The 26,660-nt window shown below is 42.1% G+C and overlaps 1 protein-coding gene across 3 annotated transcripts in view; it reads right to left on the bottom strand.

The window, feature by feature from the left end:
- The window catches only part of KLHL32 (kelch like family member 32), a 165,741-nt gene extending 142,890 nt beyond the window's left edge, over window positions 1-22,851 (bottom strand). For 2 of the 3 annotated variants that reach the window (XM_075202813.1, XM_075202816.1), the window contains exons 1-2: window positions 22,550-22,851; window positions 3,203-3,452 (exon numbers count right to left, since the gene is read on the bottom strand). In XM_075202813.1, coding sequence (XP_075058914.1) covers window positions 3,203-3,298 — 96 coding nt within the window. In that variant the 5' untranslated portion in view covers window positions 3,299-3,452; window positions 22,550-22,851. The remainder of the gene's footprint in view (window positions 1-3,202; window positions 3,453-22,549) is intronic. The other variant, XM_075202814.1, reaches the window with a different exon arrangement.
- Window positions 22,852-26,660: the final 3,809 nt, after the last annotated feature.

Here is a 26,660-nt window from a genome sequence, read left to right as displayed (position 1 = left end):
ATACAAGATTCAGCAACAGTATCATTATATTTGTAACTCTGTATCCGCTTAAAGCAGACCACAACATTCCAAGAGGCATCAGTTAAAGTTCACAAAGATCGAATACTAATCACCATTTATCTCCTGAGTTAGGGCAGTCAATTAGCAAGTTCAGAATAAGTTATAATGACCCATTTTGAAGTTTACCAAGACAAAATGTCACACTCTGTCTGCCTCTCTGTCAGACTGGTAGTATACTGAGTTAATTCGGATTCTATTCCCTCAGCTATTTTATCTCCCACTGAGGTGTCTTCTCTCCCACACCTTAGTGGGAGGGAATAGAACTGGATAGAATTAGCCCAGTAAAGGTATGATTTTATAGGTACAATAAGTGAGTTTTAGTGTGCCCCTGTTTGGAGAATGCATTTTTCCTTTTTCTTTTGAAGATGTTTAACTTACTACTTTTCAGGGCCAGTATCAGTAGACATGCCCTTGCGTGAGCCAGATTGCCAGCTCACACATGCACGGTAGAACTGACAGCCCAGATTTGGGCTTTTAGTTCCAATAATAAAAGTTCAAAAATAGAGAAAAATTAACAGATAATAGAGCAGGTTAATATAGGCTTTCCCATGCAAGAGTATGGGTGAAGCTATTTCCGGTGAAAGTCTTATTCCCAGTGGTAAACCTTTGCTGTCTATGGCGAAGAGATAAAAAAAAAAACCTTGGCCCCTATTGCTGCATACATTTTTGCCAGCTATAGGGCTTTTTGACATTTAATAACTCAGTCTCACATGTTATCAATAATTAAAGTTGCATAGCCCATAATTCTTAACAGAAAATTTGCCCACCTGTATGACGTGACATTTGCTTAGTCGATAAAAGTATATTCTTAACTTGGGTGCTATATACTTTAAAACAATTATATGAAACTAGTACCATTTCTTCTGCTAAACCGGGTGCATCGGGAGTTTGAATTCAAGGGAAATAAGTGCAAAGGTGCAAACTACCAGCAGGAAACAAATGTGTAAATTCTATAGAAATATTAAAAATCTGTTCTTTTTAACTTTTTTCTTTAAAAAAAAAACCAAATATATGTATCAAACATAGGGGGAAATTAAATTAGCCATGATGTTCCCAGGAACATTGCGGCTGCGCATTTTTACCGTTAGTACAGTAAAAATATACACTGATTTTTGCTCCTACCTCTATGGGGTGCGAATAAAAATCAGTGGAGACTTCACTAAAAACTACGCTCGAGCTGTCTATGCGCCCGGAGACTCATTGCACATATATTTTTCTAACTGAATCTCCCCCATAGAATGGGTATAAATTTTTTAGACAAAATCCAAATTTTTACTGATGAGTAGATATACAAATAAATGTAAGATGTTTTAACAAGTAAATGTAAAGGGAGGGGGAGACACAGGGTATAGATGATTGAAAGTAAGGTTAAGGTATAGGGAATGTTTACTGTTATTCAGATTGTCTATATTTATATCAATAAAGAAAAAAATCAATAATTTCAAATGAGTTGTTGTCTTTTTATGTATTTTTAGTTATAAACTGAAATATCATGACAAAACCAATAGGTTAGGATTAAAGACACGTTATATTGCATTACATGACCATCAAAGTGTTACATTATTATTATTATTATTATTATTATTATTATTATTATTATTATTACCATTTATTTATATAGTGCCCCTAATTCCGCAGTGCTGTACAGAGAGAACTCACTCACATCAGTCCCTGCCCCATTGGGGCTTACAGTCTAAATTACCTAACACACACACACACACACACACACACACACACACAGACAGACAGATAGGCAGACAAACACACACACACACACACACACACACACACACACAGACACACAGACAGACAGACACAAACACACATACAGACTAGGGTCAATTTGTTAGCAGCCAATTGTGGTTGCTTCATTGGTTTTAGTCTACTGCAGCCCTTGATTACTTGTAGGAAATTACAGGACTCCTCTCCACATTAAGGGGGTGTTCGCATTCCTGCCAAAGTGTAGAAAGGGCTACCAGCTACCAAAAGAGGGAGAAAACAGGTAAAAGGGGCATGTGCATTGGCTAATAAGCTGGTATAACTGTCTCGATTTTGAGAAGAAGTCGGTGGAATTTTTGAATTGTCTGCTTCCTGACTACATCACACTACACTCTGTTTGGTCTCTATGGCAACATGGAAGCTATAGAGCTGACTGATGGTGAAAAACCATTAGAGAGTTTACTGAAACACTTGCAACACTGCTCAATTAACAGTTACATTTAACCTTCAGACCAATGGGCAAAAACATAAAACTGTTGTGATAAATTGGAAAAGGCAGAAAACCAAATAACTATTTTGTAGAGGTCTAGTGCAGAAGAGAAGATTAATATTAATGATCACTTCTAATGAGATGATTCAATCCAGCTTGCACAAAAAGCACCTTTTTGTGGCCCAAAGTTTTTTCACACCTAATAATTAATTTCATTTTGGATCTCGGAAAGTGTGAGGTTTGGTTTCCAACTTTGAGCAGTGCCAATTTCCCATTTGTTTTTGTCTCAACTATTGAGGAACTGCTACTAGGTATTATGGAACGTCCAGTCAATAGCTGTCTGTACATGCTGGAACATGTACTTCCACAATAGCAAAAATAAAATAAAATTGAAGTTTAATTTAATAAAACAAACTCACAAAAACCCTTTGTTCATCACTTTAGTAAAATTGTCTGTATTCATTCTTTATCACAATCTAATGGGAATTTCTTCCTTTACTACAAATGCCTGCCACTAAATGACTATGACCTGAAATTATATCCCTTATCTGCCAGCCAATCACAAGCAACCAGTGTAGGAAAATGCTTTTGATCAGCTGCAAGGAAGACAAAAGTATTGCCAATTTAATTACAAAGACATTTGAATGTCTCATTAGATTTAGATGAACCAAGAACAAAGAAATAATTAATTTTATAATAAAGTGATGAAGAAGTGTTTGAGTTGGTTTATTCAAATAAACTTTATTTTAAATTGCGTCTGTGTAACCTCAGTACATTATACTGGGAACATTGGGTGGCAAAGTTGCCACTCTAGAGGTCCCAATCTTTTTCATTAACCTGGCCTCCACAGTGCAGGGGAATGATTTGTTCCCACTCTATTGGTTCCCACTATGACAGTGTGTAAAAAATACACTAGGATAAATAGACATGTACCTGCCAGCAGTTGATACAACTGGACAAAGAGGCGCCCCCGGTGTTTAAAAAGGGACCTCCACAAGGATGTTTGGTCTGGTTAGCTGCTTGGGACATGCTGGCTGCAGTGTTCAATACCAGTCGCTAAAGAGGTAGATGAATTCACGAGTAGAGAGTAGTGGACAACCCGGGTCAGAAACAGAGTGGAGAATGAAGTGCCGAGGAGAAATCAGAAGAGTAGTCTGGGTAGCTGAGGTCAAACCAGAAGACCCTAACAGAAAAATACGTGAAGCAGAAGAGTCATCAAAATCAGAATAAAGTCATAACCAGGATACCAAACCTAAACCAGAACCAAGAAGTAGGGAACACAAAAACCAACACCCGATAACAGGGGAGGTTATCTACTATTCTGGCACTGGATCAGTGCCAGATCCTGCCTTGTATAGGCAATCCAATCAAGGAATCAGTGGGCAGTGACGTCAATCTAGCCGCTTGTACAATAGGATGCATCCTACTGCCTAGCAATGGAACTAGAACTTCAGTTATCTATTTTTTGAGACATAGCTACAGAATATTCCAAAATAATTCTACCAAAATGGAATATTTCTCCAATAACCTTGGTCAATTCTCCCTGCTGGTAAAGGTAATAGCATGTAATTGGAAAACTTTCACATTTAGCTGGAATTCTGCTTTAAGTTTTTAATATATAAAGATTAAAAATAAAAAGTGACGAATGTTAAATGAAATCCCAATGACCATACACAGTAAATAATATAAAATATCCAGGGACACATGGCTGCTGAGTCATTGTTTCTAAGCACATCTCCATCGACGTAGCGGCCTTGGAGCACCACAATACCCTGCATGTTATGCTTACTGAATTTGATTGTAACATTCCATTCTTATTATTTTTACCAAAAGAATCCCAGTAGTAGAGAGTTTTTACTTTAATTGACAGTACAATTTGTGTACTTCCCTCTGTGGCAAGAGCATACTTCTGGTGAAACACACGCAAACAACTTCTTGCTTTTTATGTCAGGATGGTAAAGTATTTGACACCATAAAAATTCCATAGTTTCTTGTGAGTCTAAACACTAAATAAACAGAGACCAGCTCTCTAGCCACAGCCAGTTTTTCTAGCATCAGTCACACTGAATAGTGAAACAAACAGGTTTTTATACCTGACACTCATTCTACAGCCCCCTGATGGGCAGGGGACACTCGCACCTTCTCTTTAGAAAGGAGTTCTCATCAGCTGCTCTGTGTGCTCTTTACTTTAGATACACCCTGTCAGGATGCTGTGGGAAAAGACACTTCCAAACTATGTAAGTTAAATCAGACTTTATACTATTATTTTGTCAAACATATGTCCTCCTTTCAGCCTTTCTCTGCAGATTGCCAGCTAAATACCTTCCTTTGTTACACCTCCTATATGTTAATGTATGCGATGGACGCCACAGTTCGGTTGCCTAGTAACAGCTTCCTGATTCTATCACACAGCAGCGAGTGCTGTCTTGCTTTGAGCTGGTTGCCAAGCAATGGCATCCAGCGTCTTTTGGTGCTTCTGCCGGCGTCTAGCCAGTTGCTAGGCAGCAGCATATCCCTAGCAGTTTTTAGTCATGCAGGTGCTGCTTGTGATGGCCCATTTGGGCTCTCCCTTTTCATTGGTTCCCCAACAAATAAAAATCCATTCCTGTCTATCACCTGTGCAGGTGAGCTAGTGTTCTGTGAATACTGATCTATTTTCACTTGCTGTTGTGACTATACCTTCAATTCTGCTATATTCTCCTGCCCTTGAACTCTGCCTGTTATTGTGGATCTGCTACTTACCTCTTCCTGCCCTGACCTTGGCCCGTTTACCAGATTTGGTTCTAAACTCTTCCCGCCTGACCTCAGCCTGTATTACCAATATTTTATTATACACAGCCTGCCCTGACCTCAGGGTGTTTATTGACACTACTACAGATCCCAGCCAGCCCTGACTTTTGGCCTGTATCTTGAACTGTATCCCGCTGCTCTTGCTACCATCTGCTACCTCCTCCATGTCCTGTCCAACCTATTCAGCAATATTGTGTTTAATAAGCCTCTATTACCACATGTTAGGATATGGGGACAACTAAGTACTTGGAAAATATGGCGTTCTTTGAAAAAAGGGCTTATTTAAGTCAAGAACCCATGAAGAAGATTGTATTATCCCGTCTGATATTGCCTTAACACCGTAGTATATTAAAGACATCATGTAGGAGCCACAAAGGGTGTGAGAGAGCAGAAAATAATAATAATAATAATAATAATAATAAATTATTTTGAAACACGTGGAAAGCATGGCACTATATATTGTTGGCTTCCCATGTACTGTGCTGGAGTGGAGAAGATTTTCTATTTTGCAATATTGAGATGGTCTGGCGCCCAACTTACTGCAACAACTATTGCACTGCATCACCATGCAACAACAACTGTGTCCACACTTAACAGACATTGTTGCAAAACCCACATGTGCTATGACTCTCTGGGCCCTTAAGCCCACACACAAGAGCTAGCTAGGGCAGATAAGTAAGTGAGGGTGAGGAGGTGCATTATCCACTTATACACCTCAAGACCACACATGGTGGATATATATATATCGCACACACACACAGTGGTTGAAGCAGAAATTTAGAAATCGCGATATGCGTAATGTAGGTGAATGAAATTTGATAGTTTTATAATGAAGGCAGTAGGAGAAGTGGTGGCATAGTATATCACAACGTATTATTGAAGTTGCAGGTGTTGTGATATAAATCCCAAAATCAAGATAAATCATGTCAGACCATACAACCAACAAAATTCAGGTGACAAACAATAGGACAATTTTTAGGAAAAAAAAGTGAAAATAAAAAACCCTAACAATACCCTTATTGCATAAGTACACCCCTATACTAATACTTTGTGTAGGTCTCTGATTTTATGATAAAAATAGTTTTAGGACTACGAAGCAATAGGAGATGGGCAGTGACCTTGTTTTACTGTGCACAGAACTATCAACAATTAGAAATGATTTGTCACTCAGTCAACACCAAATGCAAACGCATACTGGGCCGGACAGCCAAAGAATATTTTGGGCCGATGCAGGGACAGAATAGTACTTGGTGGCTGGCCCTTCTTTTGGGACAAGCCACCTTTCATCATTTGGCTGCTGATCTTATGATCCGTCCCCCCCCTCCCTCCCATCACCGCTTAGTCAGGATTTGGTCCGACTGCAAGGACAGTTGGGAGGCAACCTAACAGTAGGGCAGTATTGCCTGTGTATTTGTCTAAAATTTGTTTAAAATGATCACCATGTAACCATGTAATATCATGGGGCACGCTCTTTTGTTGGCAAAAACATCAGTTTTTTAAAGCAAAAGGGCTTTGTGTTTAATACTGTAATACAGTGGTTCCCAAACTTTTGCAGTTCGCGGCACCCTTAGAGTCTCCAAATTTTTTCAAGGCACCCCTCCAAAATAATTACTGAGCAGTCCTGTTTTAGAAGTAGTTGGGTCAAAAAAATGTAATAAGTATTTAGGTCACGACAGAAATACTTATTTAGTTGTATGCAAAAATGCCCCTCTGCATCCAGACACTCTGCCCCCTCTGCAACTAGGCACACTGCCCCCTCTGCAACCAGGCACACTGCCCCCTCTGCATCCAGGCACACTGCCCTCTCTTATGTTGCCCCCTCTGCCCTTTGTCCCCTCCTCTGTCACGCTGTCCCCCTCCTCTGCCCTCTGTCACCCTCCTCTGCCCTCTCTCACGCTGTCACCCTCCTCTGCCCTCTCTCACGCTGTCACCCTCCTCTGCCATCTGCCCTCCTCCTCTGCCCTCTGTCTCCCTCCTCTACCCTCTGTCCCCCTCCTCTGCTATCTGTTCCCCTCCTCTGCCATCTGTCCCCCTCCTCTGCTCTCTGTCCCCCTCCTCTGCCATCTGCTCTCCTCCTCTGCCATCTGTCCCCCTCCTCTGTCATCTGCCCTCCTTCTCTGCTCTCTGCCCTCCACCTCTGCCATCTGTTCCCCTCCTCTGCCATCTGCCCTCCTCCTCTGCTCTCTGTCCTCCTCCTCTGCTCTCTGCCCTCCTCCTCTGCCATCTGTCCCCCTACTCTGCCATCTGTCCCCCTCCTCTGCTCTCTGTCCCGCTCCTCTGCCATCCTCCTCTGCCATCTGCCCTCCTCCTCTGCTCTCTGTCCTCCTCCTCTGCTCTCTGTCCTCCTCCTCTGTCCTGCGCCAGGCGCCAGATATAGAAGAAAGAAAGCAAACAGAAACTTACCAATCCGAGCGGTGCTAGGACCCTGCAGCCTCCTCTCTCGCGCAGCTGTCACTGATGTCGATATTCAGTGACAGCTGCGGGAGATGGGAGGCTGCAGGGTCCTAGCGCCGCGCAGATTGGTAAGTTTCTGTTTGTTTTCTTTTTTCTAGGGCTGGCCCACAGCACCCCAGTGACAGCGCTGCGGCACCCCTGGGAGCCACGGCGCACACTTTGGGAACCGCCGCTGTAATAGAACAATATTATATAATCTATTGCTATTATATGATATAAATATTAGAGATGTGCATGGACCCCAGTGTTTTGGTTTTGGACGTGGCTTTCGTTCTAAAACTTCTTGGTGCTTTGGTTTTGCCCAAAGATCCTGAAAGGTTTTGGTTTTGGATGTTTATTTAATGAAAACTTGTGAACAATATGTAAAATGATTTTGAGCTGTTTACTCCTATAATACTATTTATAGCTTTAACACTATTTTCCAGTTATTTTGAGTCTATTTTCCAATGATCTATTCACAACTGTCCAAATTTTCACCAGTCTGCAATGAGCCGGCTGGCTAAAATTAGTGACAGATTAGTGGCAAATCTACATGGCAGTTTAATAATTATTTTGTATTTTTTAAACAAATTTTAATTTATTTTTTGGGGGAGGGGGGGGGGGCAGTTGTGCTGCTCAGAGTCAAAGAAAAGAACACCCTGCTGCTCACATTTAAGCACACTACCCTGTTTTTTACCCGCTTAATAAAGATATCACTGACTGTCCCTGACTAAATTGCTACAAAAGAGAAAAAAAAATAGATTTTAGAAAAAAGAAATATATTGGTTTTGGGGGTACTCCAACACTTCTGCTCACACTCAAACACAAAACCCATTTTTTTTTGCACACTTAATAAAGAGGTCACTGAGAATTCACCAAATTTAAAGTTATTTCGATTTTAAAAGAAATAACTGGTTTTTGGTGGATGCTGCTCACAGTCCAATGCTGTTTTTTGCCTGCTTCATAAAGATATCTCTAAAACGGACTCTCACAAGATTGCTTCATTCACTAGAAAAACTTTGGATTTCAAGTAAAATAAATGTAATTTTTTTGTGTGTGGGGGGGAGCAGGGGCTGCTCTGAATCATACAACCGCACCCTGTTTTTCTCAACTAAATAGAATTAGAAAGAAATACTAGTTCAGAATGATGTCCCAGTAAAAAGAAATACTAGTTCGGAATATATATATATATATACTGTATATCATACTTCCCTACTTTCCTGGAATTTCTGGGAGGCTCCCGAATTTCCTGGAAGAGTAGGCATCCTCCCAGCGGTGATAGAGACACAATTTTGCGTCACTAAGCCCCGCCCCCTGCTATTATATATATAGCGGTTAGCACTACTGCCTTACAGCACTGGGGTCATGAGTTCAATTCCTGACCATGGACTTATCTGTGAGGAGTTTGTATGTTCTCCCCGTGTTTGCGTGGGTTTCCTCTGGGTGCTCCTGTTTCCTCCCACACTCCAAAAACATACTGGTAGGTTAATTGGCTGCAAACAAAATTGACCCTAGACTGTGTGTCTGTCTGTGTGTGTGTGTGTGTTAGGGAATTTAGACTGTAAGCCCCAATGGGGCAGGGACTGATGTGAGTGAGTTCTCTGTACAGCGCTGCAGAATTAGTGGCATTATATAAATAAATATAATAATATTTAAATAATAAAATATAATAATAAAGTTAATAAAAAAAATATATATTTATATATATATATATATATATATATATATATATATTAGAGATGGGCGGGTCCGGTTCTCCGAGAACCGAACCCACCCGAACTTTGGGTATCCGAGTACCGAGCTGAGCAGCTCGGTACTCTCCCGCCCATTCCGAATCCAAATCGAGGCCGAACGTCATTGTGACGTCGTCGGATCTCGGGACTCGGTTCTCGCGATACTTCAACTTTATAAATACACGCCTCCACAGCAATCCATCGCCATTTGACAGAGGGAGAGAGCAGGGTGTAGTCATAGGCTAATTAGAGCAGGGACAGAGAATACCATATTGTTCTTGCAATTGCTCTAACCAAAATCGCTAGTGCAGAGAGGAGGATAGAGGTTTATTATTTTTTCTTCATATTTGGCACTCCCCAGCGCTTTTGGGGTGTCCCCCATAATTGTGCATTAATATTTCTGGCTGTCAAAAGTCATATCTGTCAGCAGTATCTACTAAATAATTTGTAGCACACCTCAGTGTTTTTGGGGTGTCCTCCCTAATTGTGCATTAATATTTCTGGCTGTCAAAAGTCATATCTGTCAGCAGTATCTACTCAATAATTTTTAGCACTCCTCAGTGTTTTTGGGGTGTCCTCCCTAATTGTGCATTAATATTTCTGGCTGTCAAAAGTCATATCTGTCAGCAGTATCTACTCAATAATTTTTAGCACTCCTCAGTGTTTTTGGGGTGTCCTCCCTAATTGTGCATTAATATTTCTGGCTGTCAAAAGTCATATCTGTCAGCAGTATCTACTCAATAATTTTTAGCACTCCTCAGTGTTTTTGGGGTGTCCTCCCTAATTGTGCATTAATATTTCTGGCTGTCAAAAGTCATATCTGTCAGCAGTATCTACTCAATAATTTTTAGCACTCCTCAGTGTTTTTGGGGTGTCCTCCCTAATTGTGCATTAATATTTCTGGCTGTCAAAAGTCATATCTGTCAGCAGTATCTACTCAATAATTTTTAGCACTCCTCAGTGTTTTTGGGGTGTCCTCCCTAATTGTGCATTAATATTTCTGGCTGTCAAAAGTCATATCTGTCAGCAGTATCTACTCAATAATTTTTAGCACTCCTCAGTGTTTTTGGGGTGTCCTCCCTAATTGTGCATTAATATTTCTGGCTGTCAAAAGTCATATCTGTCAGCAGTATCTACTCAATAATTTTTAGCACTCCTCAGTGTTTTTGGGGTGTCCTCCCTAATTGTGCATTAATATTTCTGGCTGTCAAAAGTCATATCTGTCAGCAGTATCTACTCAATAATTTTTAGCACTCCTCAGTGTTTTTGGGGTGTCCTCCCTAATTGTGCATTAATATTTCTGGCTGTCAAAAGTCATATCTGTCAGCAGTATCTACTCAATAATTTTTAGCACTCCTCAGTGTTTTTGGGGTGTCCTCCCTAATTGTGCATTAATATTTCTGGCTGTCAAAAGTCATATCTGTCAGCAGTATCTACTCAATAATTTTTAGCACTCCTCAGTGTTTTTGGGGTGTCCTCCCTAATTGTGCATTAATATTTCTGGCTGTCAAAAGTCATATCTGTCAGCAGTATCTACTCAATAATTTTTAGCACTCCTCAGTGTTTTTGGGGTGTCCTCCCTAATTGTGCATTAATATTTCTGGCTGTCAAAAGTCATATCTGTCAGCAGTATCTACTCAATAATTTTTAGCACTCCTCAGTGTTTTTGGGGTGTCCTCCCTAATTGTGCATTAATATTTCTGGCTGTCAAAAGTCATATCTGTCAGCAGTATCTACTCAATAATTTTTAGCACTCCTCAGTGTTTTTGGGGTGTCCTCCCTAATTGTGCATTAATATTTCTGGCTGTCAAAAGTCATATCTGTCAGCAGTATCTACTCAATAATTTTTAGCACTCCTCAGTGTTTTTGGGGTGTCCTCCCTAATTGTGCATTAATATTTCTGGCTGTCAAAAGTCATATCTGTCAGCAGTATCTACTCAATAATTTTTAGCACTCCTCAGTGTTTTTGGGGTGTCCTCCCTAATTGTGCATTAATATTTCTGGCTGTCAAAAGTCATATCTGTCAGCAGTATCTACTCAATAATTTTTAGCACTCCTCAGTGTTTTTGGGGTGTCCTCCCTAATTGTGCATTAATATTTCTGGCTGTCAAAAGTCATATCTGTCAGCAGTATCTACTCAATAATTTTTAGCACTCCTCAGTGTTTTTGGGGTGTCCTCCCTAATTGTGCATTAATATTTCTGGCTGTCAAAAGTCATATCTGTCAGCAGTATCTACTCAATAATTTTTAGCACTCCTCAGTGTTTTTGGGGTGTCCTCCCTAATTGTGCATTAATATTTCTGGCTGTCAAAAGTCATATCTGTCAGCAGTATCTACTCAATAATTTTTAGCACTCCTCAGTGTTTTTGGGGTGTCCTCCCTAATTGTGCATTAATATTTCTGGCTGTCAAAAGTCATATCTGTCAGCAGTATCTACTCAATAATTTTTAGCACTCCTCAGTGTTTTTGGGGTGTCCTCCCTAATTGTGCATTAATATTTCTGGCTGTCAAAAGTCATATCTGTCAGCAGTATCTACTCAATAATTTTTAGCACTCCTCAGTGTTTTTGGGGTGTCCTCCCTAATTGTGCATTAATATTTCTGGCTGTCAAAAGTCATATCTGTCAGCAGTATCTACTCAATAATTTTTAGCACTCCTCAGTGTTTTTGGGGTGTCCTCCCTAATTGTGCATTAATATTTCTGGCTGTCAAAAGTCATATCTGTCAGCAGTATCTACTCAATAATTTTTAGCACTCCTCAGTGGTTTGCGCTCAGAATGGATTCAAAGCAGTCCACATATGATCTAAATGAGCAACCAGGTTCTGTCACCAGTCCTGATGTTAGTGTTCCCAGTACGTCATCTGGCCAAGGCGATGTCAAACAACAGAGTGTTTTCAAATTAGTGCAAAAAACAAAAACCAAAAAAAAATTTACTGTATTGAAGCGAAAAAGAAGTGTAACTGAGCAAAAGTTAAGTGACGATAAAAAAAAAATTGCAAGCATGCCATTCTACACACGCAGTGGCAAAGAGAGAATGAGGCCTTCACCTTTGGCTATTAGTGGCAGATCCCAAAAAGTTACCCAGGCTACAATTGGTGCACAACTACTGTTACGCGTCAAAGCTGAGCTGCAAGATACCAGTGAGGCATTACAGGAGAATATTTGCTCTGATTCACAAATGACAACAATCCCTGTGGAGAGTCCATCCAACAGTGGGATGTCTAATCGTGAGCATTCTGCTGATGTGTGCCTTAATAGCCCGAGTGTAGCCGGTGATACCCAAATTGAGGATGCCACTTTGGAATTAGAAGAGGATGAGGGGGAGATTTGTGTAGGCGACGAGGGCGCTAATGAGGATGTTGATGAGGATGAGGTTGTTTGTGTAAGTCCTGCACCAGTGGCAGCAGTTCTGGCACGTGACAAGAAAAAGGCCATTGTCATGCCTGGGCATAAAACAAAAAAATCCACTTCTTATGTGTGGAATTATTTCTACCCAAATCCAGACAACAATTGTATAGCCATTTGTAGTGTATGTGAAGCCACAGTCAGTCGAGGGAGGGACCTTAACCATCTTGGAACCTCGTCTATGTTACGCCATTTAACGAGAGTTCATGGCAAAGTGTTGGGAAAAGCTGAAAGTTCTTCCCAAAAGAATACAAGCACTCCCTCATCAGCTAAGACCCTCCGCTCACCGACATACCGACGGCTACAAAATACACCCACCACACCATCCTCATCAATATCCTCAGTAGCGCTCGGAGTTAGCCCGGCATCCCACTTAAGGCTGGATGACTCCGGCACTATTATTGATTCCTCTGAAGAAAGCGTTAGTCCTGCTGCTGCTGTTGCTGCTGCTGGGGGTGAATCGTCATCCCAGAGGCAGGTGAATAAAATGAGCAGTCCTACATTTCAGCAATTAACTGTGAAACAATCATTTGCGAGGGGAAGCAAATATGACAGCAGTCACCCAGTCGCCAAGCGAATCACAGACGCCATGGCTGCAATGTTAGTGTTAGATCTGCGTCCAATCTCCACAATAAACGCAGCTGGTTTTTCACAGTTAATTGAGGTTTTGTGTCCGCGTTACAGAATTCCATCGCGACACCATTTCTCCCGTAAAGCTATTCCACAACTATACCAAAAAGTGTGTAAAAATGTAGAGATTGCGCTGAAAAATGCCATTCTGCCCACTGTTCACTTAACCACAGATATGTGGACAAGTGGAAGTGGCCAAACCAAAGACTATATGACTGTGACAGCCCACTGGGTTGGTCATTCACCTTCACCAGCAGGAACAGCAGCAGCATGTACACCACTACGTAACATTTGTCACAGGCAGGCCACTCTTTGTATCACCGGCTTCACTAACAGGCATACGGCTGACAATTTGTTACGCAAACTGAGAGATGTGATTGATGCATGGCTTATACCACTCGGACTCTCCCCAGGGTATGTCATTTCAGATAACGCCAACAATATAGTGCGAGCATTACAGCTGGGTGATTTCCAACATATTCCCTGTTTTGCTCACACCATCAACTTGGTGGTGCAGAGCTTCCTACGAAATAACCGTGAGGTGCAGGAGATGCTTTCGGTGGCCCGTAAAATTTCAGGCCATTTCAGGCATTCAGCCACAGCATGTAGGAGATTACAGCAGCTCCAAGAGCAGTTTAACTTGCCCTGCCACCAACTTAAGCAAGAGGTGGTAACTCGGTGGAATTCCACCCTGTACATGCTTCAGAGGATGGAGGAACAGCGCAAAGCCATCCAAGCATATTGCACAAGTCATGACATTGGGAAAGGAGGGGGGATGTATTTCACTCTTGCACAGTGGGGAATCCTTTCAGTGCTGTGCAAGGTGCTGAAACCATTTGAAGTTGTGACATGTGAGGTCAGTGCAGACTCTGCTAGTTTGAGCCAAGTCATTCCTTTAATTAGACTATTGGAAAAGCAGCTTGAGAAAATGAAGGAGGAGCTGAAAGCAAGCAATTCAGCAAAGTATGTTGGCCTTGTCGATCAAGTACTTAATTCGCTTCACAATGATCCTCGAGTTATTAAGATCTTGAACTCGGATCAGTACGTTTTGGCCACTGTGCTTGATCCAAGGTTTAAAACCTACATTGAGTCTTTACTTGTAAATGAGCGAGATGTGAACTTTTGCAAGGAGCTATTGCTCAGCAAGTTGGCCGCTGAACTGGGCCTCGGCTTGACGACGTGTCCTCCTTCACTTTCTCAAGCTGTTGCTCGTAAAAAATTAAATTTCCAAAAAAGAAGCAGGGAAGACACAGGGGGCAGACGAGAACAATTTAACATCTGGGCTGGTTTGAAGGATTTTTCAAAAAAATGTGTCACTTTGCCCATAAGTCCATCCAATATGAGTATAAACATGCAAAGGATGGTGGAGGATTACTTTCAAGAGGTAGTTGATATGGAAATGTCAGACAGTCCCTTTCCTTACTGGGAAGAAAAGCAGGCCATTTGGAAACCCATGTACAAACTTGCTTTGCAATACCTAAGCTGCCCACCCTCCAGTGTGTACTCTGAACGAGTGTTCAGCACAGCAGGGAACTTAGTCAGTGATCGCCGTAGAAGGTTACTTCCCAAAAATGTGGAGAAAATGATGTTTATAAAAATGAACTACATCTTCCACGAGGAAGGCCTTCACCATCCAAGACATCCAAGCACTGACTGTTCTCTAATGGCGGATTCAAGCGGCGATGAATTGATAGTCTGTGATGATGACGTACACACTGATGAGGGTGAGGATGAAGCTGAAGATGATGCCGATAACATCTTTTTAAAACTTTCTATGTAAGTGTAGGGTGCAATCTACCCCCAAAGAGGAAAGGGACTTGTGGCATTTCCATATCACATACCATCTTGAAAGGCTGCTGTTAGGGCAATTTATCCTTAAGGGTAGGGTGTCATAGACAGAGTGACCCTAAACTGGCTTTGTCCATTTTTCATAATATTGTACAGTCTATAATGGCTGAATTTTTTAGTATTTTATACAAGTGGAGGGGGGCCTAGAGAGACAGAAACCAAACTGGCTTTCTCCATGTCAATTAATATTGTACAGTCTATAATGGCTGAATTTTTTGGTATTTTATACAAGTGGAGGGGGGCCTAGAGAGACAGAGTGACCCCAAACTGTCTTTCTCCATGTCAATTAATATTGTACAGTCTATAATGGCTGAATTTTTTAGTATTTTATACAAGTGGAGGGGGGCCTAGAGAGACAGAAACCAAACTGGCTTTCTCCATGTCAATTAATATTGTACAGTCTATAATGGCTGAATTTTTTGGTATTTTATACAAGTGGAGGGGGGCCTAGAGAGACAGAGTGACCCCAAACTGTCTTTCTCCATGTCAATTAATATTGTACAGTCTATAATGGCTGAATTTTTTAGTATTTTATACAAGTGGAGGGGGGCCTAGAGAGACAGAAACCAAACTGGCTTTCTCCATGTCAATTAATATTGTACAGTCTATAATGGCTGAATTTTTTGGTATTTTATACAAGTGGAGGGGGGCCTAGAGAGACAGAGTGACCCCAAACTGTCTTTCTCCATGTCAATTAATATTGTACAGTCTATAATGGCTGAATTTTTTAGTATTTTATACAAGTGGAGGGGGGCCTAGAGAGACAGAAACCAAACTGGCTTTCTCCATGTCAATTAATATTGTACAGTCTATAATGGCTGAATTTTTTGCTATTTTATACAAGTGGAGGGGGGCCTTGAGAGACAGAAACCAAACTGGCTTTTTCCATTTCTTTACATATTTAACTATAAGTGTAGGGTGTAATATACATTCAAAGACGATGGCTGCATTGCCAATATGCATAGATGGAGAGGAAGACAATCTGTTTTGTGTGTAGAATAGGCCTACCAACGAAGAATTAAACTGTTTTTTTGGATGATTTATTACCTCAACAATTAGATTACTTGTCTCTAAAACAGTTGGAGCACTAAATTGGGTTAATTTAGGCCCAAAACATGGATTTTCCCAAAAAATAGCAAAACAAAACCAAACAAAACCAAAACCAAAACCAAAACACGCAATGGCGGTTTTGCAAAACCAAAACCAAAACCAAAACACGACGGTAATCCAGATCCAAAACCGAATCCAAAACCAAAACACGGGGGTCAGTGACCATCTCTAATATATATATATATATATATATATACACATACATATATAAATTAGAGATGTTCACTGACCCCCATGTTCTGGTTTTGGTTTTGGATCTGAATTAACTTTGTGTTTTGGTTTTGGCAAAACCGCCCTTGCGTGCTTTGGTTTTGGAACCCTATTTTTTTCTAAAATCCCTACCCTATTCTTTTTGCTAAAATCACATAATTTTGCTTTTTTTCCTCTACATTATTATTGACCTCAAGAACACTAATTTCAAGTCATCTGCAGTCAATTTTGAACACCTCACAGGTCGCGATATTATTTTCATACATTTTCAAACAAAGACTGCAGCGACCTGGCTGGATGCTAAGCGACAGAGCAATGACTCAACACACAGCAGTTCATAGCACATCTAGGAAACATTGGCACACAGCAGTGGCAGAAAATAAAAGTGGTGCAAGATGGAATTGTCCTTGGATCATGAAACCAGTTATGGTTCATTTGATCGCTTCACTCGTTTTTTGGATAACTGTGGTAATTCTACAGCTAATACATGGCAATGAGCGCTAAGATTTTTGCTAAGCACACAACAGTATATAGCACATGTAGGTAACATTGGTACACAGCGGTAGCTGAAAGGAAAAGTGGTGCAAGATGGAATTGCCCTTGGCCCCTCCCACCTACCCAAGCACTTCAGCGACAAGGAGTGCCACTTTTGTGGCTGATGTGCTTGGTTTGTTTGGACCCCCACAAAACAAGCTAACAATGGGTTTAAGGCACCTAAGCGAACAGTGCTATTAATGAACTCTACTGTAGAAAGATGTTGTTGTCATCATCCTCAGCCTCATCCTCACCCTCATCAGTTTGTACATCACCCTCACACATTATTTTTTACATCACCGCTGGAATCCACCATTACAGAAGTCTCAGTATTTTGATGTAATTGGTGAGAAAGCCTTCCTCGTGGAAATTGAAGTTAATTTTTATGAACATCATCTTTTCCACATTTTGAGGAAGTAGCCTCCTACGTCGATCGCTGACTAGGTTCCTGGCTGTGCTGTAAACTCTTTCCGAGTACACACTGGAGGGTGGGCAGCTTAGGCAGTGCAAAGCGAGTTGGTACATCGGTCTCCAAATTCCCTTTTTATCCTCCCAATAGGTAAAGGGACTGTCCGATGTTTCCATTTCTATGCTGTCATTAAAATAATCTTCCACCATCCTTTGGATGTTGATAGTAGGATCAGGTGGAGTTACGGCAGTGGTGTCACGTTTTTTGGTCAATTCTTTTAGACCAGACCAAAATGTTGTGCCAAGTCATCTGCATCATCCCTGGGTCTCTTGGGAAAGCTAAGTTTTTTCATAGCAGTAGTTGAGTGAGAAACTTAAGGAGGAGATGCTGTCCTGTCGCGTAACACTTGAGCTGTCATCATGCTCACCAGGAGCGAATTGCATCTCTTTACATCTGGGCTAATTGGAAACAAAGAGAAAACATAGCTCTTAAACCTAGGATCAAGCACAGTGGCCAAAATGTAGTGATCGAAGTTCAAGATTTTGATAACTCTTGGATCCTGGAGAAGCGAATAAAGTACTTGATCTACATGTCCAACATACTTAGTGTAATTGCTTTGTTTAATCTCCTCCTTTTCCAAAAGTCCAATTAAGGGAATAACTTGACTCAAGCTAGCAGTGTCTGAACTCACTTCACAGGTGACTACTTCAAATGGTTTCAGCACCTTGCAGAACACGGAAAGTATTCTCCACTGCGCTTGAGTAAAATACATCCCCCCTCCTTTCCCAATGTCATGGCTTGTAGAGTAAGCGTGGATGGCTTTTCGCTGTTCCTTCATCCGCAGAAGCATATACAGGGTGGAATTCCACCTTGTCACCATCTCTTACTTAAGTTGGTGGCAGGGCAAAGTAAATTGCTCTTGTAGCTGCTGCAATCTTCTACATGCTTATACATATTTTACGGGCCAGAGACAGCATCTCCTGCATGACCCTGTCATTTTTTAAAAAGCTCTGCACCACCAAGTTTATTGTGTGAGCAAAACAGGGAATGTGATGGAATTCACCCAGCTGTAATGCTCTCACAATATTGGTGGTGTAATCAGAAATGACATATCCTGAGGAGAGTTCAATCAGGATTTTTTATACTGATAAATATATTTTGTACCGAAAACCACCCTTTAAGGGTTGACCGCTACTTATGGGCCAGTGCTGTGTACTTACCGCCCAGGCTAAAGTCTGCCAGAGAGAGGAACAGAGGCTTCGACGTGAGGTTGTAACTAGTGCATCCACTTGCTTTTGGGGGATTGGGGATCAATGGAGGACGCACTACTAGCCCTAACGTGTTTACTTACAGTGAACACAGGTAAGTAGATCAGGCAAATGCTCAGGCAAATGCTCCAAACCACAGACGCAAGTGAAGTGGATATAGGGTCATTGGAAACAAATGGTTCCAACACCATACCTGCTTACATGCTTTTACTAAAAATATTAGTATAATGTGATTTTTAGATGTCAGTGGTTAAGTGGCATTTTAGCAGAGAGTATATTAAAGTAACAATCCCCTGAAAAAAAAAAAATCATTTTTTTAGCATAAATCTCTGTGGCAGGCTATATGAGGAAGGATGTTGTTGGCAAATAACTCTCATTGAGTGAATCCAACATACACAAATTGTATGTAGGTAATTCTAATTTATCAGTTTCTATCAGGAGTAGGTAGTGCTTTTTTCATCATTATCTCTCATTGATGAGCTTTATTTACCATTACACTTATGATTAACAGTAGCCTCTAATAATTTTATTTTTAACCAGTTTGTTTTAATTAAAAATAGTGTTTATAAATAGTGGGTGGAGATCATTAAGATAATAGAAAATAGTTATATGTCCATGCAACATAATACCAGTCAGGGATGTAACCACAAAGGTGTCCAGTGTTACGTTACTACTACAACTTGCCTTATTCAAACAGATTTATGTAAAAGGTCCCAGAGGAGGGGCATTGACAACACAGCCCTCTGTTTAAAAAAGACATATCTTACTAGTAGACACAGTATTGGAATGTATAAATCTTCTTGCTCTATTCCAGTTCCCTAATCTAGCATCATACTATTTTTACTTGTATACTTATTTGACTTGTTACATCCATAAAATGAATAACTATGTACATCTCCACTAATTAAAAGTGATGACATTACGTTTCCCCATGTATAGGCTTTTCAATGAATCCACGGTCCACTGCTCTGAGACGAGTTCCAGGACACTGTAGGAGCAGAATGTGCATACATTACAATATTATTGATGCATGTAGAGAGGCTGCTCACAGTTCATAGGAACATTGGACTGGTCCAGCATTTACAAGATGGGTGTACTGGTGGTGTGTTCTCAACAGGGATTCTTTCTCTGGGTTACCCTGTGTACATGAAAAGTGTCCCTGTGTGTAAACACCGCAATAGTTACTCACAGTGGCAGAATTACCATTGGTGAGGCAGGTACCGTGCACCTGGATCCATGGAGATAATGGGTCCTGCTGCATGGCAGATGCAGAGGATTGAAGGCCCCGGTTCCCTCCTCCCCGCCACCCAGCACAGGGGCCCATGGAGATAATGCAGGAGGTCAGCGGCCCCGTTTCCCTCCTCCCCGACACCCTGCATCGGGGCCCATGGAGATAATGCAGAAGGTCGGAGACCCCATTTCCCTCCTCCTCGCCACTCTGCACCGGGGCCAATGGAGATAATGCAGAAGGTCGGAGGCCCCGGTTCCTTCCTCCCCAACACCCTGCACCGGGGCCCATGGACATAATGCAGAGGGTCGGAGGCCCCGGTTCCCTCCTCCCCGACACCCTGCACTGGGGCCAATGGAGATAATGCAGAAGGTCGGAGGCCCAGGTTCCTTCCTCCCCACCACCCTGCACCGGGGCCCATGGACATATTGCAGAGGGTCGGAGGGCCCGGTTCCCTCCTCCCCGACACCCTGCACTGGGGCCCATGGAGATAATGCAGAAGGTCAGAGACCCCATATCCCTCCGCCCCACCAACCTGCACTGGGGCCCATGGACATAATGCAGAGGATCTGAGGCCCCGGTTCCCTCGTCCATGCCACCCTGCACTGGTGCCCATGGAGACAATGCAAAGGATCAAGGGGCCTTGGTTCCCTCCTCCCCGCCTCCCTGCACCGTGGCCCATGGAGATAATGCAGAGGATCAAGGGGCAATGGTTCCCTTCTCCCCGCTTCCCTGCACCGGAGCCCATGGAGACAATGCAAAGGATCAAGGGGCCTTGGTTTCCTCCTCTCCGCCACCCTGCACTGGGGCCCATGAAGATAATGGGGCCTGCTGCATGGCAGATGCAGAGGGTCGGAGGCACCGGCTCCCTCCTCCCCGCCTCCCTGCACAGGGGCCCATGGAGATAATGCAAAGGATCAAGGGGCGTTAGTTCCCTCCTCCCCGCCTCGCTGCACCGTGGCCCATGGAGATAATGCAAAGGATCAAGGGGCGTTGGTTCCCTCCTCCCCGCCTCCCTGTACTGGGGCCCACAGCTTGCTAGTTCCGCCTCTGGCTACTCATATGTGTCTTGAAATACAATCAAACCTGTATTTGTTCAAAATACCCAAAAAGTTCTACACTAGAAAGCAGTGGTGCACGCAGGGGATCTCCAGAAACCCCTCCCCTCCGCTAACGAAGTGCCCCACATAGCGGCACTGTACTTTACAGCAGCCGTGGCGCTGTCAAAGAAGCGCCCGCGGCGGTGCTGTATTGTATACGGCACCGCCACGGACGCTTCTTTGACAGCGCCGCAGATGCTGTATAGTACAATGCTGCCGAAACGGAGCAGCTGCGCATCTCGCTTTTTTTTTTTTTTTTCCCTAACAATCCTGCGTGCGCCCCTGGAAAGATATTCCTAAATGTGTTGTTCCTAATTTACCTAAATCCCCAATACAAATAAAATACAATTCCCTAATATACACATCCTTAATATTATATATACAATATAGTTGGCTTTAATCCTGTGACATACTGTAGAAATGAGTACAGATGTACTGTATTTAAGGAAATATACAGTGCAGATAAGTTGAACAGCTCCACAGAGATCCAGACAGAAGTGTGATTATCTTTCATTGCCTTACCATGGCCACATCATTTGTCCCCGCTTATGTTGCTATCTGATGGATGTGTTCTCAGCATACAAGGCATGGGATGCTATAAAAAGATTTACAGCTGGAGTGCGAGAAGGCACATGATCACACTTTCCTGCTTTAATAGTTCAAGTCTGGAGTTCCTTATATCTTTTTATGGCCTAACCCCAAATGCATCTTTAAAATCACACTAAAATAAGACTCTGCTCATTTCATACAGTAATCACAGCAATGTTAGAGCAGGGTTTTCCTAGCTGCTTCTACCTTATTATCTGAAATCAGCAACACAATGTAGATTGATTTTCCATGTTCCAGTATGAGGCTGCTGAGGTATTTATTCTTTCATAGGCCACTGCCACAGCATTTCACAAATTACTTTTTGTTCCAGTAATATTTGCTCTCAGTGTGGCTCCATGTTTTCTAAAGCTCGGTAGATGATGTCATACACCTGGCTTTTTTCTGGTCTACATTGAATTAGCCGCCCACAGTAAAAACGTTCCAATACAACTGCAACTATAATACAGATTATTCTTAGACACAAATCAACATGTAATAGTTTTTCTCATCACATACCTTAGTGCAGATTAGAATGGTATTTATGGAACATAGCAATGCAGTAGTCTGGACATGCAGTACAATACTTAATGCACGACAAGAAAGCGTGATTATTTTTCTAATTGAACACACATCAGCAACTGACCCATGATAAACACCAGAACTTCAATGGAATGATAAGTCATTGTCAAACACTTCAGTATTCAACTGGTTCACCCATAGAAACTGGAGGAGGCTTAGCTAGTTGCCAGCCAGCTTGCACTCATCACTAACAAACAAGTACCTGGTATTCAGGCTGAACATTGCCTGCCCAGTCAAAGTATGAAGCCCCATAGCATCCCTCGCTGACCTGTGTCTGCCAAATAAATGAGCAGCCTTATGGAAAGCAAAAATGCACAGAGGGAATGTTACATATTTTTGAGCCCAAAGTATTCAGCAATGTTAAGCACTGACAAAGGTGGTAAAGGCACCTGCTAATACCAACACAACAGCTCACCTTCTGTCAGCATCAGATGGAAAAGACAGGGATGCAGGCACTGTAATTTCTCAGGCAGCTTGTTGGTGTTTGGAGCTCTGGCTGTCTGTCCTCCGAGGTGATAGAGGCTGCTGTAGCTGGTAGTTATGAGGTGATAGCTTATGTGCACAGAGAGTGACATGTATGCGGTGCAGAGGGATGTGTATAGTGTATACATGCAGTGTTTAGTGCTGATACAGTGTGTGATTGTATTGTCTGGGAGGCAAGGAGCTCCTCCTCCTTGTGAAGCTCAGCTGTCGCTGCTGTAAATGCGGCTGGTGCTAGCTCTGTCCCCTGGTATGTCACATGAGCTTTAGCAGCAGGCAACTCACCGTTTACAGTGTCCTACACCTGCAGGGGGGAGCTGAGAGGTTATATCAGCATGTGGTTTCTATGCGTGTATAGTGCATTCTATTCTACTACACATACAGATATGTTCTCTGTAATATGTAGAACAACTATTACACATATTATATTGCATATATATATATATATATATATATATATATATATATATATATATATTGAATTGTGTATATATATATATATATATATATATATATATATATATATATATATATATATATATTATATATGTTTATATTTCTGTGTATTATAGCTACCCATTCTACCTGCCTGAATGTATGTCGGAATGGAGCGCTGAGTGCATTACCCATCTATTCCAGCTGCCGGAATGGAGCTCTGGGCACCTTAGCCATCCATTCCGGCTGCCAGAATGGGGCTCAGAGTAACTTAGCCATTCATTCCAGGTGCCGGAATGGGTGTCTCAATGTCTTAGCCATTCATTCCGGGTGCCGGAATGGATGTCTCGATATCTTAGCCATCCATTCTGGCTGATGGAATGGATGTCTGAATACCTTAGTCATGCATCCTGGCTACCAGAATTGGACTCCAAGTATCTGAGAGAACTATTCCAATATTCCAAGTGCCGGAATCTGGCCCAGAGTACCTTAATCATCTATTTTGGGTGCCAGAATGGATGTCTTAGTACCTTAGCCATCCATTCCGGCTGCCAGAATGGAGCTCCGAGGACCTTAGCCATCCATTCCAGCTGGCAGAATGGGGCTCAGAGTAACTTAGCCATTCATTCCAGGTGCCGGAATGGGTGTGTCAATGTCTTAGCCATTCATTCCGGGTGCCGGAATGGATGTCTCGATATCTTAGCCATCCATTCCGGCTGATGGAATGGATGCCTGAGTACCTTAGTCATGCATCCTGGCTACCAGAATTGGGCTCCAAGTATCTTATAGAACTATTCCAAGTGCCGGAATCTGGGCTCAGAGTAACCTAGCCATTCATTCCATGTGCCGGAATGGGTGTCTCAATGTCTTAGCCATTCATTCCGGGTGCCGGAATGGATGTCTCGATATCTTAGCCATCCATTCCAGCTGATGGAATGGATGCCTGAGTACCTTAGTCATGCATCCTGGCTACCAGAATTGGGCTCCAAGTATCTTATAGAACTATTCCAAGTGCCGGAATCTGGGCTCAGAGTAACCTAGCCATTCATTCCATGTGCCGGAATGGGTGTCTCAATGTCTTAGCCATTCATTCCGGGTGCCGGAATGGATGTCTCGATATCTTAGCCATCCATTCCAGCTGATGGAATGGATGCCTGAGTACCTTAGTCATGCTTCCTGGCTACCAGAATTGGGCTCCAAGTATTTTAGAGAACTATTACAACTATTCCAAGTGCCAGAATCTGGCCCAGAGTACCTTATTCATCCATTCCGGGTGCCGGAATGGATATCTCAGTACCTTGGCCATCCATTCCGGGTGCCGGAATAGATGTCTCAGTACCTTAGCCATCCATTCCGGGTGCCGGAATAGATGTCTCAGTACCTTAGCCATCCATTCCGGGTGCCGGAATAGATGGCTGAGTATCTTAGCGATCCATTCTGGGTCTCGCAATAAGGTTTTGTTTATATAAATCCTCCATTTTGGGTGCCAGAATGGATGATTAATGTACTCAGAGATCCATTCTGGCTGCCGGAATGCATGTTTAATGTACCCAGACCTCCATTCCTGTAGCCGGAATGGATGGTTAAGTTCCTCAGAGCTCCATTTCAGCAGCCGGAATGGATAGCAAATGTCCTTAGAACTCCATACCGGCAGCCAGAATGGATTATTAATGTACTCAGAGCCCTATTCCAGCACCCGAAATGGATGGCTAAGCCGAAATGGATGGCTAAGGTACTGGCAGACCCTTTCTGACAACCGGAATGGATGGCTACGGTCCTAGGAGCTTCATTCCTGCAGCCGAAATGGATGATTAAGGTCCTTGGGGCTCCATTCTGGCAGATGAAATGGATGGGTAATGCAATCAGTTCTTCATTCCGACATACATTCAGGCAGTTTGAACGGATAACTAGAATATATAGCTTTGATATACAGAATTATATATAAATATATATTTACACACATACACACAGTATATATGCAATATAATATGTGGAATAGTTGTTCCACATATTACAGAGAAGATATCTGTGTAGAAGAATAGAATGCACTGTATAGGGAGAGCGAACACAACAAGCTTCACTCAAGACACCAAGCAGCAAGGGTGCTGCAGAGAGACAAATCATTCCGGTGTTCTGGTATTCTGGCAAATCCGGTTTTCACCCACATCCCATTATATTATATTCTATCTCAGTCCATATTGATCAAGTGATAACTTATTCACTCATACTCTAATCCAATTAATGCAGTATTATCATATTTCCTATAGATTGTAAGCTTTCGAGCAGGGTTCTCTTACCTCTCTGTCTGTATTTATTACCCAGTATTGTCTTATTAATGTTTGTCCCAATTGTAAAGCGCTACGGAATTTGCTGGCTCTATATAAATAAATGTTGATGATGATGCTGATTCACTGGAATAATTAAAAATTTATATTTAATGATGGTTGAACATAAAAAAAGTGAATAATATTGATGATCATTATATAATTATTTGTATTATTAACAATAAATAAGTTGAAGTTAAATATGTAATTTAATTTTAAAAAAAGGGAAATATCCATCAAACCATAAAAATGAACACTCTGCTTTGGAAGATGATTTTTTTTTTTCATAAAATCAGTATATTGTGTAAAGTAACCAATAACCAGCAATCTTTTGCCAATGTTGATTGTTTGGTGTGGATTTAGTTGTGATTTTCTACTTTGAGCAATGTTTGTAAATAACCATCTTTGTATGTAATTTGTCTGTTGCATGATCCCCGATTGTGTAACAACTTCTAGACAGGTCCGTTCCTGGGGTATGGAATATCAATAAGAAAGTCACTCAGTGGTAGTGTTCTATCCAGGTCTTCTCAATAGGTAATTTTCACTCCACCAGAGGACAACACAAAAAAATCCCTGACTGATATTGTGTAGGTCCCCCTCGTGCCGCCAAAACAGCCTCAAGGCTCCACAGGACCTCTAAAGTTGTTCTGTGGTATCTGGCACCAAGACATTAGCAGCAGATCCTTTAAGTCATGTAAGTTGCGAGGTGGGGCCTCCATGGTCTTGACTTAGTTTTCTAGCACATCCCACATATACTCGATCGGATTGAGATCTGGAGAATTTGGAGGCCAGGTCAACACCTTGAACTCTTTGTCATGTTCCTCAAACCATTCCTGAACAATTTTAACAATGTGGTGACAGGGTGCATTATCCTTTGAAAGAGGCCATTGCCATCAGGGAATACTGTTGTCATGAAGGGGTGTACATAGTGTGCAACAATGTTTAGGTAGGTGGTACGTGTCAAAGTAACATCCACATGAATGCCAGAACCCTAGATTTAGATCCAGCAGAACATTGCCCAGAGCATCACAATGCTTCCGCCGGCTTGCCCAGTTCCCATAGTGCATCCTGGTACCATCTCTTCCCCAGGTAAAATGATGCATATACACCCAGCTGTTCACATGATGTAAAAGAAATAGTGATTCATAAGACCAGGCCACCTTCTTCCATTGCTCCAGGGTCCAGTTTTGGTGCCACTGCATACAGGGAACACCCCACAATATCTGCCGTATTGCATATGCTCTGACCCAGTCTGTAGCCATCCCAAAATGGCCCTTGTTAAAGTCG

This window comes from Mixophyes fleayi, chromosome 3 (genome assembly GCF_038048845.1).
Source record: "Mixophyes fleayi isolate aMixFle1 chromosome 3, aMixFle1.hap1, whole genome shotgun sequence".
NCBI lineage: Eukaryota > Metazoa > Chordata > Amphibia > Anura > Limnodynastidae > Mixophyes > Mixophyes fleayi.
The sequence above is the reverse complement of the archived record's forward strand: the minus strand, read 5'-3'. Positions and strand labels throughout refer to the sequence as shown.